Raw genomic sequence first — 21773 nt, 5'->3', positions numbered from 1 at the left:
AAATAAAGGGTGCTTTAAATCCAATGAGTCTAAAATTATGCAGTAAAAAATGGAACGTGGGCTTTCGAAACGAATTCATTTTATACTTAATTAAGAATATTCTATTTCTATTGTTCTAACTGGCATTCAAAGTGAAATTATAAAATAAAAGGTAATAAGTAAGGAAATAATGAATAATACTAAATACTAAATAATACTTAAATACTTAATACTAAATAATACCAAAATATAGATGCCCTTCTCCGCGCTTCTCAAAAGTCCTACGTAAGCAAACCACTTTTTCAATGTTTTTAAAAAAAAAAATACTAAATTTGAGTGAGTGGTGCAGTGATTTTATGTGGCAGCAGAGGATATCAATAATGTGATTTCGACCTACTGGACGATTTTCCAGGAGCTACAACTAGCTCTCAGCTCTGACGTGGAGAGAGTTTGAGAAAAGGGGTGAGTACCAAAAGTTATGTAGTTTGTTGCATACTTTTGCATACTTTTAGATTTGCTGGAAATTTCTGCAGTACTCTTGATTGCCCTCTTTGATGATTTTGGCATACTCACACAGAATAGTGTACACTCTTCCCATAAAACAAAATCAAAATAAGAAAAAAACGCTTTAGGGATTCTAAACAATTTATTGAACACTTTTATCTTCTCACTCGCTTTGCTCGGCTTACAAAAGTAGACAAAAAAAATCGAAGATATATATAAGGCGGTATATATGTGGGTATGTATGCGATATGTATAAATCATTATGCAAATAAATAAGTGGACTACAAGGGCGTACTAACTGATATAAGTGAAGGGAGTCGTCTGGAAGTGTGGGCAAATCTCTCTGACAGTGGGACGCAAAAGTATTCGGCTTAGTCTACGGCTTAAAGCGCTTAAAATATTTAGTGACTAATTCAAGTGTATATTTGTTATGCATGTGTTTGTGTGCAAAATGTGTGTGTATGCGTTTATGCGTGTCTACAAAGTCTTAAGAGAGTCTTACGAGAAATACTCTAAGTAATGGATTGTATCGGCTCAACTGCTGAAGAAAGCTACAAGTGATTGTCAGATGGATATATGTTGTATGATGTGGGCTGATCATGGCTTAGCACCGTTTTACATGAAATAGAACCTAGGCTTACACTAAAACAAAAATAATCGATTATCGGACTGCCACCAAGAGAGGGAATGTGGATGTGATAGATGCAGACAGGAAGTGGTGTGCTAGGGTTTATAGCTACAGTTTGCAGGAAACGGAAACGGAAATGGAAATGGAAATGAACATGGAAAAGGAGGTGTAAAAGGTAGAGGAAATGGAAGTGGAAGTGGAAGAGGAAGAGGAGGAGGAGAACCCAGTAAACGGCTTGAGTTAATGTTAAATGATTTGTATCAAAAATTATACTAACGAAGTGTACGCTACAAATTTAAGAGCCGCAGACGCAGACACAACTGTACCTAGAAACCGGAAACGGAAGCGCTGGCGAAACGCAGTAGCTAGTGATGGCACCAATGGCAGTTACTCTTCAAATCGGTCTCATTGCATTTGAATCTTTTTACTAACACAAGAATATAAAATTCAATTGATTCAAGCCAATTTCAATTTGAATTCTAGAATTTGATCACTTTAAGAACGGTTTTGAAAACAATTTATACTGTTTATCAACCAAAAGATGTGATTCCATAGAAGCTATCAGTAGTGCCATTGCCCAGCCGCCGCCAATCGGTAATCCGCCCGTGAAACTAGTTGCAGTCGCACAGTCGGTGGCGTGCTCACGACATCGCCCGCTTCTTGGAGAGCGTTCCCTGCAGATCCGCCGGCGAGGGCAGCTGGATGACGGGCAGCGGTGCCAGCTGGGGATTCGTGAAGGCCACCGCGCGCTCCTTGGCGCTGCCGGCGAACGAGGAGAACGGACGCAGTCGAACGTAGAGGACAGCGGACGTGAGGCAGGACGTCACCAGGATGCCCAGAAGCACGATGAGCGTGATGGCAAAGCCCGGCGTGGTCATGCAGATCAAGCCCTCCTCGCGCAATGGAAATACCATGGTCTGTGGACTGCGATCCACGCCAGAGTTGGCGCCATTCGTTGAGCTACCATTACCATTACCACCGGCCTGCTCATCGATGGCGAAGGTCAGATCGCCGGAGGAGACCACCTTGATGATCCGATTTAGACCCACCTGCGGTTCGGCCACCGCTCGAGCACGTCGCTGCACCCTGCGCTCATCCCGCCGCTTGCCAATCGCGCTGGCCACATGGTAGGCATCCACATGGAGTTGCGGCGGTGGTCCGTACTGCGATTCGGGACCCACCTGCAGATGGTGGACATCCTGCAGGTTCGTTTCCGCCGAACATTGCTCGGGACAATGGTAGCGACAGATCTGGATGGTGCACTGGAAATGCACCTCCATTGAGTCCGGGAACTTGAAGGCCTGGAAGTGGGCATAGGACAGCACGGACGCAGAGGCGCCAAAGTTCTTGATCTTGGTGAAGCGCGACATGAGCTTGGGTCGGGTGACACAGCCACGCTGGTCTACCAATTGGATGGGCGCCCGCTTGCCGTCGTGCGCCACACAATTCCTCACCAGCATATCGAACTTGGAGTCATCATCCTTGATGGCCAGCACCATGGTCATCGTCTGGCCGATCTTGACCAGGCCAGAGACCTCCGATGCCCACGGACCCTTGCCCACCTGGATTTGCATCCAGCAGCCAACGTTATCGCCAGCAAAATCGGCCCTCACCACATCCAGCATATCGACGGGGAACGGACGGAAGGTGACGCTCTTCTCGTACTGATCATGCCACGTGCAACGCAGTTTCCTTGCCTGATCCCACACCTCCTGCACCTGCGGATCATACTGGATGACGATGATGTTCTCGAAATACGTTCCAGCACCCGTGCTGCCCGCCTCATGGCCATAGCCCTGGCCATAGTTGTCCGTATTGCCGGCGGTGCCGCACTCGTGCAGTCCAATGTCAAAGGTCGCCGAGCTGCGTCCCAATCCCGATGGCAAGTGGACGCAGTTCATGTTGCTGTAGTGACCCTTGGAGAAGACGATGCCATTGAAGGGCTTGTCGAACTGCACGAACACCTTCATGCCGTTCTTCTCGCACTTGACGTCCAGCGACACAATCTTGGGCATATCCTGCACAGGTGCCGCCCAGATCTCATTGTTGCTCGAACCGCCCACACTCAAGTCGGGCACCTGCACCTGCTGCTGCTGCCCCTGCTGCTGCTGCTGCTGCGTATGTTGCTGCTGTTGCTGCTGCGGTTGCACCTGCAACTGCAACTGCGGCGGTGGCTGCGGTCGCTGCTGCAACTGCGGCGGCGGTGGTCCCTTGTAGAACTGGGCACCCGGTGGCGGTGGAGGTCCAAACGGCTGGCCAAAGCTCAGCGGGATGTTCTGATGATTGTCTGTGGGAATTCAATATTAATATCCATATTAATAAACTAAATACTACATACTGCAGTGGAGCTAGCTATTTGTACTTACTGCGCATGGTGAGTGCCACATTTGGTGGCGGCTGTGGCATGTTGTGCTGGTAGTGCACCTGCACCTTGGGCACCGATTGCGGCAACTGCATCTGGATCTGCGGCAACTGCTGATGCTGCTGCTGCTGTTGCTGCTGCTGCTGCTGTTGTTGCTGTTGCTGCTGCTGTTGCTGTTGCGCCTGAGCCTGCTGCTCCTGCTCCGATTCCTGGGCCATCTGGTCCAGCTCGTTCTCGTGATCCCCAAGAGCGATGGTCAGATCGTCGTCGGGTCCGCCGGCAATCGCCTTCACCACCTCCACATCGTCCGCGCATACGAGTGCGACCTGTAGCCCCATTTTTTTTGATGTTAAATGAGGAGAGGGTGAAAAGATGAGAATGAGAAGTTGCGCTGAAGAACGGTTTGATTTCAGTTGGGGAATGTCCAATGGAATGGGCGCAGAGCAGCAAGTGGCAAGTGGCAAGTGGGGTAGGCTGGTTGCAAGGCGGATGCGGCATGCAACTCAATTGCATAAGGCAGCAAAAAGCCGTAGAGAAAGAGAAAAAAAACCACTGGCACTGCAACAATTTCGCTTTTTTCCGCCGTCTGTTTGCCGTTTGTCGATTGCCGTTTGCCGTTTTCTGTTTTCTGTTTTCTGTTTTCCAACCAGCAACTCTTCTTGTGCCACATGCAACGTGCGGCGACCCAATTGCCATGGAGATCCGCCTGGCTTAAAAGGCGATGTCAAGGCTAGAACCAGACCAGACCGGGCCAGACCAGACGACTACACAAACAAAAGACCAGAGACCATGGACCATAGACCATATAACATAGACCATGGAGCCACGGACCCAACCCCAAAGACCGAAGACCGAAGACCGAAGACGGAAGACCCAAGACAACAGACACCAGACATTCAAGACCCAGATTGAACATGGAGTAGGAGATGCCGGGCTGGAATGATGGTGATGTATACCCGATAATAGCCGCCTAACAGATTAGATGCAATCCAGATAAATTAGATGCCGGATGGATGGGAAGCAACAGCTCTTCTAGTAATATTAATATGAAATGGAATATTAATTTCTAGTTCTACAGTAAACTAACTGCTGGAATACTAGAAACTTAGTTAAGTATATAAACATACAAGTAAAACCTTTCTCTGTGCAACTGTAGCATCTTGAAAATGTTGAAACATCTTCTATATATAAGCCATCCATCCTTTCTAATCAAGATTCCCATGTCGCAGCTTGTGACCAACTGTGCGATCTGCTAATAAACTTAATTAATTTTCCATTACTTTCTTTTTGCGTCCTTCACTCGCCGCTTGGCAGTTTGGATTGGCCAGTGGCCAGTGGCCAGTGGCCATGTTCCGGGTGACCATTTCTACATTTCTTCATTTCGCCTGGCCATTCAGGAAGATCTTGATCCGCGACGACGACGATGGCTTGGCCGTGTACTTGTCGCCGACAACTGGACTGATTCAGTTACCAACTCGCCAAGTTGCCAAGTTGCAAAGCTGCCAGGTTGCCTGCACTTCCCTGCCTATCTTGGCAATTAGATGAGAGAGCGGCAGGAGGTGGAAGCACTGGAGCAATTGCGGACAGGTGGACGACGATGATGGCCATGGCCATGGAAATGGCGATCATGGCCAAGATACTCATACCCATACCCATACCCATACCCAAAACCCATAGCCATACCCATACCCATACCGATACCCATACCCAAACCCATAGCAATCCCATGATGAAGATGCCCAGCGAAGATGGCGAGGCTGCATCCCATTTGGCCAAATCTGTGCCGCATCGCCGAAAACAACTTTCTCCGCCAACTGGGAAGCTGAAGCTGAGAAAACTGAGCATCCGAGTGTCTCAGTGTCTCAGTATCTCAGGTATTGGATTTTTATATTTCTTTTTTTGTAGTCTTAAGTTGGGATGTCGCAACGGCTGAGACGGCGGCATCCTGAAGCAATCCTGTTTGGTAGAAAGTGATGTGGCAAGCGCGGCAGACAATTGACGACAAAAAGCAAGTAGGTAAGCAAGCAAGCAAGTAAATGGTAAAATTGTAAATGCTCGATGGGGCAAGATGCTTGGAGGCTACGGATGGCAAACAAACGTGGGCCACGAACCCAGCAAAACCCACTGCTCAAAATTCTAGAATCAAATTTGCATGTAGCTACGTGATTTGGAGCAACTGCAGCGTCAAGCCATGAATACCAAAAAACTCTGCTCAAATTCGGGCAAATCGCACAGAGAAAAAATAAACCAAAAATATGTTATAAAAACCTAGACATTTGTATACAAATTTTTCAAATTCTAGTTGTGATTATATGTGTATTTATACCAAAAAAAAAAACACTTTTTGCCAACTTCTTTGTGAAGTTTTGCAACTCATATGCGACTTCAACCAGAAACTAATCATCTCGAGGGAACTGCGTTAATTGAAATGTGTGCCAAGTGGGCTTCACTGTTTGCCCATCCAAGCCAGTGGGAAGTCGTGAGTCTCAAGGGGCGCCCCCTCCCAAATCCTCCATTTGGAACCCCCCCTTTGCGGTCCCCCACGTAATACGAAATGGAGAAGACTAATGATGTGACTAAAGACTAAAGACTAAAGCCTCAAGACTCAAGACTTAAGACTCAAAACTCAAGACTTAAGACTCAAGACTAGAGACGGAAGACAGAAGACAGGAGACAGAAGAAACAGGCTGTTGTTGCCAATCTTGACCTCGACCAATGCTAGGCTAAATTTTTGTTTTTTTTTTTTTGTTTGAGGGGGAATTGAGGGGGATTTCGGGAAGAGGCTGTCTGCCTGGCAGCGCACCAAATCGGGAGAAAGTGAAACATTAGCAGAGAATCGGAATTTGGCAACCACTTGGGCATGGAGGAGCATTGAGAAGCATGGAGGAGCATGTTGGGATGGGGAATAGAGGATGGAGGATGGAGGGTCAAAGGTGAACGCCAGGCCGTTTGGCAGCATTTCTCGACCCCAAGATGAAAGCGAAAAGGAGGCGAAAAGTGGCGATGATGCTGCCACCACATGCTGCCGCTCGTTAAAGCAATGGAAATGGAAATGCTTCGTTTTCCTATGCTTTTTTTTGGCCCGGCTAAATTGTGTCATCGCCCCCCAGAATGGCCGAAAAAACGCTGGCGAACAACAAAAAGAATAACTTTCTAACATCATGAACGCTGGACACAAGGAGATTTGCACTGGGAGGATGGGGAGTGGGGATTGGGTCATGTGGCATGGGTATTACCTAGGCAACATGGGATGCACATGGAATTTTAATATGTGCCAAAAAGGCGAAAAAAAGAAAAGAGAAAGGAATGCTGCGACTGTAGAATTATGTGCTGCATAGTGTAATATCATAATAAAGCACGTTGCCTCAAATAGTTGCTAATATCCATCTAAATGTTTCTACATAGTTAAAGTGGAGCAATCTTTGCGAATTAATTGAAACACCGCCTGTGCTACGTTAAGTTTCTAAATTCCAGAGATGGCATCTGCCATGTGCAGTATCCTTTCCATTACGCGCACTAATTACTCGATTTTCCGTTACTTTCCCCGCTGGTCACTGCCATATCATATACACATACATATATGTATATGTTCCTGATTGGTTCCAGGAACTAAAAGCAGCACATGTAACATTCGCACAAGCCGGAGAAACGAGGCCATGCCAATTACACGTCCCATCCAACCCATTCCCACACATTCCCACACATTCCCGCACATTCCCACCCATTCCATGGCGTTCCATTCAGTTCAGTTCAGTTCCTCTTAATTCCGTTTCATTCCGACAGAGGCTCTCTTTCACTCACACACTCGCACACTGGCACACTTGGACTCGCACGCACACGTCGCGGCAGACGACAGGCAGACAGAAGGAGAGGGGACGTGGCGGAGAGAGCAGGATGGGCAGCAGTGGCGCAGAAAAGGGGATCTTGGTAATTGTAATCACCGTCTGAACTAATTATTAACTAAATGCAATGTTAAACGCTTTCGTTTTAAACTACGCATTTCTTTTATATTTAAGTATATTTATATTTTTATTTAAAACCGCCTTCTAATATTTACGTACTTCTTTACCCTAGCCTTCAGCTAAAGCGGAATAAATCCCCCTCTAATAAAAAGCCACGCACGCCACTGAAAGTGAGAGAAGCTTAAGCCGGCTGCTGCTAATGGGAATTATCTTTTTAAGCTGCCGTTGTGTCTGCGGCTTATGGCTTCAATTGATTTCAATTATTTGCATCGGCTCAACTCACCTGCAGTGAAAGGAAAATGATAAGCGGCAGCCAAATCTTCTTAGCACCGATTTCTACGTTTCTTCGTAGATTTCTGCAGCGCACTTGCATGTGTTGTTGCTGTTGCTGTTGTTGTTGCTGTTGCAGCTGCTGTTGTTGCTGCTGCTGCTGCTGCTGCTGCTGTTGTTGCTGCTGCTGCTGCTGCTGTTGTTGCTGCTGCTGATGTTGCATGTTGCTGCCGTTACTGCTGCTGCTGCTGCTGCTGGTGATTGTGATGATGGCGATGGTGTTTCTGTTTGTTAAGTGTGTAATTAATTTGTTTATCGTTATTCGATATGTGTAGTGTTGTTGTGGGCGGTCAAAGAAGGAGAAGGAGAAGGCGAAGAAGCAGGAGAAGAAGGAGAAGAATAAGCAGAGGAAGCTGATGAAACGGAAAGCGGCAGAGAGAACGAAGCGGCGAAGAAAGTGCTTTTCGCTTTTATTTCTTCACATTGTTATGGTTACCTGCTATATGAAAGTGTTGCCCGCTAATTGCAATTTATTAGCAATTTCTCAGTCAACTCAATGATGATTGATTGACTTGCTAAGTGTTGCGCCCCCTCTTCTTTTCCCCTCCCCCTTCTTTCCCCTTTCTAACTCCACCCGCTGACCATAAATGAAAAGATTACAAAAAAAAAAAAGACACACAGACAGAAAGAAAGAAAGAAAGGGAAGCTGCGACAAGGCGAGAAAGAAAAGAATCTGTGTAATGACAACTCACTTGTGAAAATAAAAGGGTAACTGCGGAGGTGAAAAGTGTTAATAGGTTTCCCCATAACTCAAGTGGGTCAAACTTGGCCCAGACAAATACGAGCGCTCTTAGTTGGCCAATTAGAAGGCCAAAGATGGTGACAAAGGTGCGAGGAAATGCCGCCGAAAGAGAGAGTGAAGAAAGAGTGCAGGCGAGAAAGCAGGAAAGCTGGAAGAATTCAGCGAATTCTACACTCACTATTTATTGACCTTGAAAACTGACCGCTAACTCCTGTCATTACGTTTAATTATCAATGCTTAATTTATGAATTCTCTCACTTTGAAATTAAGTTTACAGAGGGTTGCATTTAAGAAGACAAGGATTTCCCTTTTTAAAACGTAATTATATACTTTTAAGTTTTTCTTACTTTTTAATTCCTCGCATTTTAAATTATCATTTGGAAATCATGTTTGCCTGTGAAAGCAGAATGCTGTCTTATAGCGTTGGATTCTAATAATCAATTTGAGTTATTCTATGTTCCTCAGCCAACTTTATTGATAAGGATATATTTGATCACTAAGAAACGCCTATTTATGGTGAAAAACTATAATTTCTATTAAAAGAAGTTCCAAATAGGTGAACTAAGATCACTTCAGATCAAATATGTACTATATGTTAGTTAATTGATTGCGAGTGATAACCACTAAGAGTAAGTAAAACCCCAAGTTAAGATCTCTCTTTATGTCTACCACCTATTTTCCTCATCATTTTCATAATTTGGGATCCTCTCTCAGCTATTCTACTGCTTCCGTTTCCGCTGCGCACGAGGCAACTTCCGGCTTGTGGATCCTATCCTAGCCGGCACTTACCTATAAGGTCCTGGGCTCAATTCCAATTCCTGCTGCAGCTAAAGTTTCGATTCCCGATTCCGAACTCAATTTCAATTCCAAATCGAAATCAAAATCAAAATCAAAATTCCGAAGGCTGACAAACAGGATGCGTTAGCGGCAACTTTCGAAAACAGTTGCACTTGGAACGGTGGCCGTTACGATGATGTTGTTGTTGCTGCTGCAGTTGCTACTGCTGCTGATGCGGTTGCTGTTGCTGCTGATGCAGATGCTGCTGCGTCTGTTGCTGATGCTGCTGCAGTCCGCTGATGTTGCCGATGGGAGGAGGGGGGCGGTTGTTGCACGCGGTCAACAATTAACGATCGCAAGTGGAGCACACACAAAAGAAAATGCAAACAAAAACAACAACAACAACAACCAAAAAAAAACAAAAGAAAAGGACACAAAAAGCGTGTTGATCACTTTGCTGCTAACCGTTTTTCCCAGCGGTTCTTTACGTTCCGTTCCGTTACGTTTGACGTTTGACGTTTGACGTTTGCTTTACGTTTGTTTACTTGTTTGTTTTTCTATGCGCTTTTTACATATGTAAGTTGGCTAATTTGTTCGATTTGTTGCCGTTACGCTCGCATATATATCTTGATCGTTTTTTTTTTTTTCTTTGTATTATTTGTGATTTTCGCTATGCAGAACGAGGATCGATCGCGCCTGGAGGAGCAGAAAGAGGGAGCAACGCGTCTGCTTCGCGCCGTGGTTTAGCGCCGAATGCTGCAGACACCTGCTTTCTCGCAGCGGAACACTTCGCATGCGCAGCAGCAGCAGCAGCAGCAACAGCAGCAGCAGCAACAGCGGCAGCAGCAGCAGCAACAGCAGCAGCACGACGTCAACGTCGGCAGCGAAATTTCTTCTTTCCATTCCATTGAGGCCTCCAGTGAGGCAGTCGGCCAAGTGCGGCAAGCCAAAATACGATGCCAAGTACGACTTGTTCGAGTACAGCTTGCCGGCTCATGTTGCATGTGCCTGTTGCTGCTGCAGTTGTTGTTGCATGTGCCTGTTGCTGTTGCTGTTGCTGCTGCCTGTTGCTGCTGCATGTTGCTGCTGCTGCTGCTGTAGTTGTTGTTATTGCTGCCTGTTGCTGCTGCTGCTGGTGTCGCTTTTTGGGCCCAAATGTTGCTGCTTTGACTGTTGTTGCTTTGAATACTCCTGTTGTTGTTGCAGATACTGTTCATGTTGTTGCTATTGCTTTTGCTGTTGCTGCTGCATGTTGCTGTTGCTGTTGCTGTTGCTGCTTGTGGCATGCGTCGTCGGCCGCCAGTTGGTTTCCCCCATCCTTCTGTTTGTTTACACTGGGCAGCAGTTAGATTTACATACATATACATATGTATGCATACATATATACATACATATATGTGCGTACAACTTTCAGTTGCGCTGGGTTACAACAGCAGCAGCAGACGACTTCGTTGACAATTGCATGTGGCACAGCACAAGTCCTCTAACTGTTTGCACTTTCTATTCCCCTCCTGCCACCAGCCAACAGCCAACAGTCGACTGCTTGCCACACTGACCAAGCCCACAAGACGCGGACTCCGCAATTATTGACTGCCACTGCCACTGCCCATGCTCCAGTTGTGGCAAGCAATCAAGCCGAGCGGCGGTGCAACGCGTGTGTGGGCGCCCTACGATTGCCGCACGCTGCGCTGCCCCCAGTGGGTGCCCCAAGTGGGTGGCAAATGGGTGTTGCAAGTTGGTTGGGGTGGCAGTGAATAAAGTAAGAAAAAAACTGACACACAAACAAGTGCGGCAGAGATATCGTGGTTTATTTTTCTTTTTTTCCTGACTCCCCTTGTAATGTTTCATCGACTGTGCCACTTTTCCATAAAATATTTTTGCCAACTGCCGCATTTGGCATTGTCGAGCAACACAACACAACACAACACAGCACAACAACAAAAACTGTAACACCAGCCACAGCAGCAACAACAACAACAACAATAAGTGTACGCCACTTGCTCTCGTTGCAATAATAGGATGAGCAACTGCAACACCAGCGACAACCAAGCCAATTGATAACCAGACGGCACAGTGGGGCAAAAGCATGCATTTCTCTTCCATTTCCTGATTATCGGGCAACTTAAAAGTCTGCATTGTGGTAAAACTTTGGAAATAATGGTTTAAATCTAGTTTATTCTAAATTATAAATTAAAGCTTTTAATTTTTTGACATTTTTTTTTAATTTTTTATCAAAAATACGAAATACGAGCAAAAAATTAAATTTTCTATATTTTCCAAAAAGTGATAGCGATTGTTAGATCTTTTACTAATATGACAATTTTTAATCCACTGAATCATAAAACCCAAAAAAGAAATGCAGAATTTCGAATTCATAGCAATGTATTATATTAAAATTGAACCAATTAAGGATCAAAATATTATTAATATTATTTAATCATTAATATTTATTAATCATTATTATATATGAAATATCCATTTAATATAAAATAATTTTGTTAATCAGCCGCAAATGAAATGTAAATGTTGCAATCAACATCTCTGGATGGCCACTTTTAATGACCCAATGACCCACTGTGCGCCATGCCCCATGACGATTCCATGTCGTTCCGGAGCATTTCATCGCCATTTCGATGCCACTTGGTAGTTTTGAGTTTTTAGGGGCGCCAACTCGCGATTCATTCCATTCCTGTTTGCTAAATATGACCAAAAAGACCCGTTTCGAAATTGGAGTAATTTCGATTGGAGTCATTGAAGTGGTGGCCAGTGGTTGGGTCCAAAGCTGCTCCGGTTCCGCCAGAAAGTGGCGTCTATCGCTGCACACATTGCACACCGCACATTAAGTAACACGCGCCATTCAGTCTGCCGTCCACTAACTTGGTCTGCTAACTTGGTCAATTACTGCCGATTTTGCATGGATCGCAAAGCAAATCCAATCCCAGCGGAAGAACCTGCAGCTCAAGCCTGGTATGTGGCATGGTGGCAAGGTGGCAAGGTGGCAAGGTGGCTTGGTGGCTTGGTGGCATGGTGGCAAGGTGGCTTGGTGGCATGGTGGCAGCATATATCATATAAAGAAGGGCAGCTGGCTTCGCTGGTCGCACGCCTCACGCATCTTAAGCGGCATCGCGAGATGTCTTATTAAAAGTATCTTGTTACTTTCACCATCCGCCGTCGACTTGAATTGCGCTTCAATTTCTCACAACTTTTTTTCCGTTTTTATTTTCTTACTTTTTTTTTTGTGTTTTTTTTTTTTTCCTCTTTTTGTTGTATTTTCGTACGGGGGGCTATGGGCTTGTTGGCTGACCAAATGTGGTGCCACATGTGTGTTTGTTGTGCGTTGTGCGTTGTTGTTGTTGTTGTTGTGCGTTGCAAAAGGTCTGGGTGAAAACGAGATGCCGGTGGAGCAGGTCGAAGTACGTCCATCGGGATTCTACGGTTCTGGCTGCAGCTAATGCCACATCAAGTAGACACACATACATACATATGTATGTACATGCATATATGTACACATATGTATGTATGATACATACATACGTACTACATAAGTTGCCGGGCCAAAATCCTCTTCGCCACGCCGGTTTTCTAGCCAACTATTTGGGTCGCTCTCACAATTTATTGGTTTAGTTTTCATTGCATTGACACTTCATCATCGCCGGGCAAAACAGCCTGCGTTTGTCATCTGTCGCGCTTGCTGCTGCTGTTGCTGCTGCTGCTGCAACTGCAACGTGCTGCTGCTGCTGCTGCTGCTGCTGCTGCTGCTGTTGGTATAACCTTTCGGCTGCTTGGCCAGCGCCCAGAGGGGTTACAAGGTGGCAATGGCAGATATCGACCAAAGTGAAAACACCGACAGCATACAGCACACAACAGCAACAAGTGCCACGGCAGCAGCAGCAGCAGCAGCAATAGCAACAATTGCTGCAAGTGCAACTGCAACAACAACACCGTGTGTCGCCACAAAGCGGCAGCTGCAAACAGTAGCAATAGCTGCCATTAGGCCATGAGAAGACACTTTTTGTGCGCTGTGGGCGTGGAAATATTAGGCGGAGCAGCCGCCACCCAAGGGAGCAGATTTGGTTTGGCTTACACTGCGAGAAAAGTCCCAGTAATCGCAAAAGAAGTTTGTGCTTTACTCCTCCTTACTCAGTGTATTACAAAATGTTACCTTCATGATGTTCTTAAAAATACTATAAATTATAACTTAAATTCTTCATCATCAAAAATTGAAAGAAAAGTGAAAAAAAAAAAAAAATTTTTTTAAAACACAGTTTGATAGGAAATTTAATAACGAACTCAACGAGGTATGACATTCAATATTCGGACTAATATTTTGAATGTTCTGATCAAAATACTGATATTTATAGTCGCAAAATAACAGAAAAGCGATTTTCGGCAAAAAATCATCATCAAAAATTGGCAGAAAAGTGAAAAAAATATAATATTTTTTTAAAAACACAGTTCGATAGGAAATTTAATTACGAACTCAAAAAGGTATGCCATTCCAAATTTGGAGCAATATTTGCACCCCGCACAAAAATAAGAAAAATTTCAAAACATTTTTTTAAAGTGTAGGCGAGGCAATTCCATACTTGTCAACGAATCTAGTATAACCTTTCACTCTGCGAGTAATGGGCACTATAAAACAACATTAAAAGTCAATTAGCCGCTGTCGAAAGAGATTCTCCAATCGAAGCCTCATCCGATTCCATACGATATGATATGATACAATCTACAATCCGATCCCATTCGATTCGATTCGAACGCACACACACACACATGTGTGTAGTGTGAGTATCTCGAGTATCTGAGGGAGTACTTTGGTGTATCTGAGAGTACGTATCGCGGCATCCCAAGTATCCGAGCAAGTATCTTGGCCTGCGGCCATATCTTCAGCCTGGAAATCGAATGGAATTTCAGGTGCGGACGAACCCCATTCGATGAATGGGGCTGGATGGGATCCATCGATCGGTTATGAAAGTTCCGCAACAAAAAAAAAATACAAAAATGTATGTACACTTTTTGAATACTTTTGAGCTACATTCTCGCCATGAAAGTTTTTATTTCTGGGAAATGAAACGGAGAACTTTCATATCGTTGGGTTTGGTAACACTTTAGCAAAAGGCGCAACTTAATTTGCTCGAAAGATGGCGAGATATGACTTTTCTAAATCGAAATGATAAACAGCTTAATTACACTTTTAAAATTGTCTTCAAACCGCAAATTATTTTGAGTACATAATAAATTAAGTTTTCACTCGTAAATAAGAAACCCGAAAATGGTTAAATACTCAGTGTAAAAATTTAGAGATCATGCAAAATGTCATCATAAATTAGATGGACCACTTGACTGCGCTGAACTTGCCCCTCATATTGGGAAGATCACTTTGAAGAGCATCGTAGATCACTTTCCTCGTTTTTCCTCGTTTTTCCACGACATTCCGCGCATTTCCTTTTCTTTTGGGGCTCAAACATTTCAGTTTTCAGTTGACCCCAGTCCATCAGGGGAGGCACATTCCCAGACCCAAAGCAGCCAACTGGTGACCAAGGCGTTGACATTGGAGATGTCTGTGGAGTTGGGGGAAGTCTGTTGGAGTCTGGGGGAGACTGGGGCAGTTGGGGGAGTCTGTTGGAGTCTGGGGGAGTTGGGGGAAGTCTGGTGGAATCTGGGGAGTCTGTGAGCACGGCCATTCGGACAGCTAGACAAACACACCCACTTTCCAAATGAAAACAAAATCGCGGACCACCAAATAGCAGCACGAAGTCGCCTCCATCCTCCTGCCCCCCACATTTTCCATTTCCATTTTGTTTTTATTTCTCTACTCCATAGCCATAAAAAAAATACAAAAAAAAACTAAAAAAAAAAACGAACGAGTGTCTGAGTGCCGCAGACGACGATCGTGAAATATCGATGCTGAATGCGCCGCGCATGCGCAAACAAAACGGAACCCACTTGATGGGTTTATGTTGCTCCAACGACGGATGATGGATGGTGGCCATGGGAAGGGCACGCACAGACCCCAATCCCCACCACAAATCCCCCTGCATACCCCTTAAATACCGCGCAGATTTTCCAGCATTTACGGACTTGTGTCGCTGCATAATTGAGCCGGTGGCCAGCGAAAACTAGCCATGATCCATGTGGCATCAAGTGCACTCCAAGTAATCCCACACTGGCTGGGAAAGCCACACGCACTCGAGTTCAGTTGGAGGAGCAGCTGATGGCCACCACTCCATGCCAGGCCAGTATCATGCAGAATCCATGTGCAGCGTGGGCAAAAGTTGAGTTACTTGCAAAGGCCAAGATCTTAATGGCTTGGTTTAGATGCGAAAATGGGTTCAGATTGCAACTAATTGCAATGGAGTGGTCTCTTCAAAAAATGATCTAATAATAGAACATATAATATAACTATATAATTTCATATAGATACATAGGATGTGTGTGATAGAATAAGTAGCTTGTATTAATGTTAAGATGTATCTTTAAGATACGATATCTATATCGTGTATCTATAACATTTTTATTTATAACTACAAGTGGATGTCTACAGCTAGTCGATATCTTGGACTCCAAAGTATGTAAATATATATAAGTTTATATATATAATGTATGTATATATTTGCAATAAAACGAGAAATTTGCCTATCGCGCTAATCAAGAAGGTCCATTGTCTTGGCAGCTGAAAGTTGTAGTGGCACCATAATCCAATCCATCGGCCTGCTCCCCAGTTCGGTATGCCATTAACGAGCCCACCGGACGTGGACACCATCATCCACCAGCGTCCAGCTCAATTCAATTTCTGCGTTAACGTTTTTTACTATTTTCTTTGTATTTTTCTACCAATTTTTTTTTGTTGCGTTTTATTTTGTACCATTTTATGTGTGGCTGTTGTTGTTGCCGATTGCTTGGCAGGCTTCGCAGGCGGGCATCGATCAATTGCAAATAGAAAACAAATCTCCAATCAGCCGAATTGCTCCCACAGCTTGTCCATGGGCGGGGGATTGAAAAAAAAAGGGGGGGTTAGGTTAGCTAGATGGGTCATCAGCTCGGCTTGCGGGTGGTGGCCAATTGGACGAAAAGAGACAGAAAACGCGATGCTGCGAAAGAAAGTGTTAAGACCAATTTGGAATATGCGCTGGTGAAATTTAAATCATTTTCAAATTTAATTACCGGCAAATAAACGTTTGACATTCCACACCGCACCGCGCCAGACATTCCGTCGACTGTCACCTGTAGCTCAAGCTTAAGCTGAAGCTCACCTGTGGATTCCGATTCCGGCTGCACAGATTTTGAGTTGCCCCACCTGTTACCTGTTGTTGCCCCATTCAGCTTTTTGGATGCCAACTCACATTCGCCGTCGGATTCAGATTCAGTTTCGGTTGCGGATTCGGATGCGGATTCGGGTGTGGCACTCCCAGTGTGCGAGGCATTCCGATTCCGGCTGCAGACCCCCATTTATGTGGCCATTTCGATTGGATGGATGGAATGGATGCGATGGATGGATGAGCGGCTGGCGTGTCCAAAAGATCTCAGCCAGAGTCGTTCATTGAGTAAACTCGATGCGCTGCCGGATGAGCACACTGCGAAAAACTAGTGAACAAAATTTTAAAAAACAAACAACTCAATAATTACCAAAACAGTTCTAATACCTCTTAATTAACCTTTAACTATTTAATGCATAGTCTAATTTATTTTAAAATATCTTACTCAAAATATATTTAAATATATTTCAATATTTTTAGACAGATTTAGATTTCCATGAAATCTATATTTCATATTTAGATGATAAGGCTTCAAAATGGTTGCCCACATATGGGTTAAGGGTTTGTGGGAATGCTGGCCTACTTATTCGGTTTCTCTATCTTCGTACCTCCCCGCTGATCCTGCCCTTTATCCGCCCTTGATCTTGGTTTTCATTCATCCGCACACACACACACACATACGTGCTCCAGTTAGGAAAAGAGAGCGCAAACGAGAGAGCAGAGAGAATTGAAAGGAGAGCGGGAGAGCGAAAGGAGCAGGCGACATTTCTTCGATTGCGCGCACTTGTTGCTTTAGTTCGTTTTCGTTTCATTTCGTTTCGCTGCCGCATTAAGAGCCGCTTTTCGCTTCGGTGCGTCTGCGATGGCGAAGGAGAGCGAAATGGAGGGGGGGAGGTGGCGGCGAAAGGTGGGAGAAAGGCGAGGGAAGGAGCTGCCGTAGAAGCCGGAACTGGCCGCTAACGCATCGCATCGCAACGCAATGCGGCGACGAAAGTTGCGCCGCGTTTTTGGGCTGGCCAACAAAAAACCAGACGACTCCAAAAGAAATGAGAGAAGCTACAAAAAAACAACAAAAAAATGCGATGCAAAAAGAAGCTGAGCTTGCAGACGCAGGCGGAAGAAGAAGCGGCGGCGGCAAAAGTAGCAACCTTCGAGGATGTCCAGTTTCATTCCAGTCCGGTCGTGAAAATGCCGCGCAACTCGTTTCGCAATAAAGAGAAAGTGTCCAGCGGATCGCGCTGTTCGTTCTGGCGATCGTAAAGAATAAATTTGCTGGCTATTAAAATGTTTCCTGTTTCCACTCGCCGCTTACCGCTCACCGCTCGCCACTTACCCTTCCCGCACACACTACCCCGAAAAATTCGCTCTCCGCGGCGAGAAAGTTGCCTGGAAATCTGGAAATCTGCATCCATGCGACAAGTGAAAACAAGATGCAGCCAAAAATACCTACCCCCTTCCCTAGACTCTATATATTTCCATATACGTATATATATATAAATATATAATTATATATGTGTGTGCATTGGAAGGCGTTGACTGGACTTTACTGGCAAAACGGACGTTACAATTGATAAGAGCGACTAACTCACCCGCGCTCTTGGAAAGAGAGCAAGTGCATGGGAGCGGGGAGCGAGGGGAGAAGCAGTGGCGGCTGATTAAGTTCCAATATTAAAATGCTGGAAAGAGATGGCATCGCCTTGGAAACAAGCTAAACTTTCGGTGCTAGCGATTCCAGGAAGTAGTTGAAAGGTAAGTCAAACCATATCCTGGAATCATAAAGTTTGTATTTTTTATTAACAATTTAATGGTGTGTGTTGTACCCAAATGGCAAGCCAACATGTAACACTCTCTCAACTTTAATCAACTTCTATATATAGCTAGAATCCAGCCAAGTGCTCAGTAATGTCGCATTTATTTCCAGCCACCCGATAATGACCCAGCCACAGCTATTCCCATAGAATTCTGTGGCAATAAGAAGGCGCCTTATCCGCAAAAACATCCGAATCCGTTGCGTTCCGATTTGTTCAGCACTCGGAAAAGCAAATCTCAACATTTGAGTTATACAAATAATTTGTTTTTCAAACATTTCATAATTAAAGTGTTGTGTAAAACAAGAAATATTTGAGATTTATACCACTACATTAAAAAAATTACAAATCCATACATTTAAGCAGCGCAATGATACTTAGCACTTACTTACCATTCCCAGACTTCTCTTCTAAGTTTTTCCATATTTTTTTTACAGTGTACCTGCTGCTGGATGCTAATGTCGCATGTTGCTCGCGGAGATGGCGCAGTGCCATCGAAAACAGTGCCAGCTAAAGCGCAACGGAGATCGAGCGTCTGAGACCGCCGGAAGATTGACGACAATAATCCGGAATAATGCCAGCGATCATGGGCAGGACTGGATCGCTCCTGCTGATCGCCGTGCTCATAATCATCCTGGATGCTTTGCTCAGCCCGGTGGATGGCAATCTGTGGACACGACACAATAGCAATGCCTATCAAACCAGGAGGCGCTCAGGTCCCAGCAATCGCTGTCCCAAGGTATGTACTCCAGCCACTCCACCCACTCCCATCAAGGTCAACTAAGCACATAAATAAATATGCATGAGTGTAGTTCATAGTATGACTCATTCCTTTGCCCGCTAAGCAAAAAGCCCCTTATGAAATTCAAATTGCCAGTGAAACCCTGTTATAACTATATATTAGATTTGCTAGAGAACATAATAGCATTTGTTTGAAAAACAACCGGATATTAAGGTCACCTGGCTAAATAGCAAAGCGAGTAGAACGGCAGACAGTCGAGGCGATCCATTGGATAGTCGGGCGCAGGTGCAGCTCTGGATGTACAGGTTACCGTCCCTGGTCACGTCCCCGGCCTCTCCTAACTGGATCACTTTCTTTGGCAACGCTCCGATTCGATTTCATTCTAAGCACAGCCGCCGGAGGAGGCGAGCATCTCAAATCCAAAACCGAGCCAAAAGCGAGTCAAGCCCAAAGACTCATCAATATGCCGGACATATTTCTAGTCGCTAGTGATGACACCATCTACTTAGCTGGCAAAAATAACTGCGTCTATAGCTGGATCTTCCTTAACTGAAACGATTTTGTGGCTAAAAAGCTGAACTCTAACCCTGCAGATAGTGCAATATAGTGATATAAAAGTATTAATAGATTTGTAATAGATTTATCTGTATCCTGCCTCACTGTGTAATCCATTCATGTTCCATCTCTAGCGAGTAGAATGAATGGGACATGAAGCGAGCGCAGAAAGAGGCAGGCAGAAGAAATGGGCTCACACCGATGCCAAAATCAATCACACTTTCTAAGTGGCTCAGACGTCGTCTGAGTCTCGCTGTCTTCTCTCCACTCCACTCTTCTTCTCTTCTCTTCTCTGCTCTGACCGCCCTCCTCCCCCCCTGTTTTCTACGTCTGCATCTCCGTTGGCGGCGACAATTGCACTTTGATGCAGGTGCAGTTCGACAAATACTGCTACGAATACAAATACCGAAAAGCGAGCCAAAAGCCAAAAAACAATCAGCGAGAATAGACAAAAGACACGCACGTAGAGACCCGAAGAAAGACACGGCGCGAGGACAGAGGCTAACGAGATGAGGGGGGCCCCAAGTGAAAAGGGGAGTGGTGGGAAAGCGGGGGGCGACACATGCGGTGCAATGCGCTTTTGAGGCGCATCAATCAGAGGCTGTCTTGCGTCTGCAACTCGCGTCTCCGTGTCTGCGCGTCGCGTCTTGCAAGACAGCGAAAGAGATGGCAACAGCGGCGCAGAGAGAGAGAGAGAGAGACGGCCATAGTGACTTCTCAATGAAATGTCAGTAGTCAATCACGGTGACAGCGCTAACGGCTTTCGTCGTCTGTCGCTTCTTTAACTCTTTCACCAACCTGAAGTTTGTTTTGTTTTGTGGTCGCCAGGGCAAACAATGTAAATACTTCCAACGGGCGGGAGGGGGAGGGGGATTTTAGCCAAGAGTCATTTGTGGCCTAAGCGTTTATTGCGCCTATTTATTAGCAGCCTTGTCCTCACAAATGTCATACTAATGCTCCTACACTTAACTTTCCATTCAAAAAACCTAAAACCTTTGGAAAACCTTCTACATCTACTTTTAAGTTATTGAAATAAATCTCATTATACATAATGCTTTCAAAATCTGAAGAGGTTTTCCTTTTAACATTATAAAGATCACCTAACAATAGTATTTTAACTTGTTATGGTTATCAAATTTCCGTTACAGGTGGGCGCCATTAAAAACTTCGATTTGGAACGCATGATGGGCTGCTGGCACGTGGTTCAGTATTATGCATCCACAGAGGAACTTCCGGAATACGCGTGCATGCGCAGTCACTTCTCCTTCTCCAAGGAGGATCAACATGTGAGTGGCTGCAAGGATCTCCATACCCGTAACAAATAATTACTGGATTACTAATTCAATTAGATAACGATGAACTTTAGCTACATATTTGCGGAGGATCCGCTGCGCGAGAAGCTGGTGGGCAACATCACCTGGATGATACCCAAATTCGAAGAGCCAGGACATTGGCAGCACACGGAGGACATATGTGAGTAAAGAAAAGGTTTTTCACAAGCAAATTTCAAACGAAAACGCTTTCCAAATTTTGGTTGAAATATGTTATTACATTATATTATGGCAACTATTATGGCTAATAATGCCATATCATTTAGTGCCTAAAAGTACACACCAAAATTTACTGATGGAATATTTAAGTGCATACTCTTAAGAGCAAATATATAAAGTGTAATAAATTCGATCTGCACGGGTTTAAGATATAATTAAACAGCATTTAAGTTTCTAAACGCATATAATAGAAGATTACCCCCTTCCAGATGAGGGCATCTACAACACATACGTTCTGGACACGGATTACGACACCTGGGGCCTGGTGATGCACTGCGCCGAGAAGAAGAAGCAACCACGTTACCTGTCCGCACTGCTTTTGTCCCGGAAAACCTCGCTGGCCGACAACGAGATCAGCTTCCTGCGCGGCAAGTTGCCGCAGGATATCGACACATCCTTTATGTTCGACATCGGTCAGGAATCGTGCGAAAACCTAATGGAATCCAGTCGTGACGATCCGCTGGCCTATGTGGTGAATGGAAACCAGAGAGCCAAGGAAATCTTCAAGATTGTCAATAAGCTGTGACAGTGAGCACATGCACATAAATATAGACGTATTATTAGTCTAAATAATCATC

General features: G+C 44.9%; 2 protein-coding genes across 2 annotated transcripts; one reads left to right on the top strand and one right to left on the bottom strand.

The window, feature by feature from the left end:
• Positions 1-606: 606 nt before the first annotated feature.
• On the bottom strand, positions 607-8725 carry LOC6525542. The gene is made up of 4 exons (XM_002101341.3): positions 8710-8725; positions 7719-7849; positions 3478-3799; positions 607-3398 (listed from the first exon to the last, which is right to left on the bottom strand). Exons 1-4 carry the CDS (start codon positions 8723-8725, stop codon positions 1753-1755), a joined length of 2115 nt encoding a protein of 704 aa, XP_002101377.3. The 3' UTR covers positions 607-1752.
• Positions 8726-18829: 10104 nt separating this feature from the next.
• LOC6525541 lies at positions 18830-21738 on the top strand. The gene is made up of 4 exons (XM_002101340.4): positions 18830-19087; positions 20794-20931; positions 20995-21118; positions 21405-21738. Exons 1-4 carry the CDS (start codon positions 18923-18925, stop codon positions 21719-21721), a joined length of 744 nt encoding a protein of 247 aa, XP_002101376.3. The 5' UTR covers positions 18830-18922; the 3' UTR covers positions 21722-21738.
• The last annotated feature ends 35 nt before the right edge of the window (positions 21739-21773 follow it).

Source organism: Drosophila yakuba, chromosome X, assembly GCF_016746365.2.
Source record: "Drosophila yakuba strain Tai18E2 chromosome X, Prin_Dyak_Tai18E2_2.1, whole genome shotgun sequence".
Lineage (NCBI taxonomy): Eukaryota > Metazoa > Arthropoda > Insecta > Diptera > Drosophilidae > Drosophila > Drosophila yakuba.
Note: the sequence above shows the minus strand (reverse complement) of the source record. Positions and strands in the feature narration are given on the sequence as shown.

Bases quoted from the DNA above. Each gene is read 5' to 3' on its own strand.
- LOC6525541 (XM_002101340.4), top strand. From the start codon at position 18,923: ATGCCAGCGATCATGGGCAGGACTGGATCGCTCCTGCTGATCGCCGTG. The intron at 20,932-20,994 runs GTGAGTGGCTGC...TAATTCAATTAG, and splicing joins TCTCCAAGGAGGATCAACAT to ATAACGATGAACTTTAGCTA. The intron at 21,119-21,404 runs GTGAGTAAAGAA...ACCCCCTTCCAG, and splicing joins GCAGCACACGGAGGACATAT to ATGAGGGCATCTACAACACA.
- LOC6525542 (XM_002101341.3), bottom strand. The intron at 3,800-7,718 runs GTGAGTTGAGCC...ATGGGGCTACAG, and splicing joins TCATTTTCCTTTCACTGCAG to GTCGCACTCGTATGCGCGGA. The intron at 3,399-3,477 runs GTAAGTACAAAT...GAATTCCCACAG, and splicing joins TGTGGCACTCACCATGCGCA to ACAATCATCAGAACATCCCG.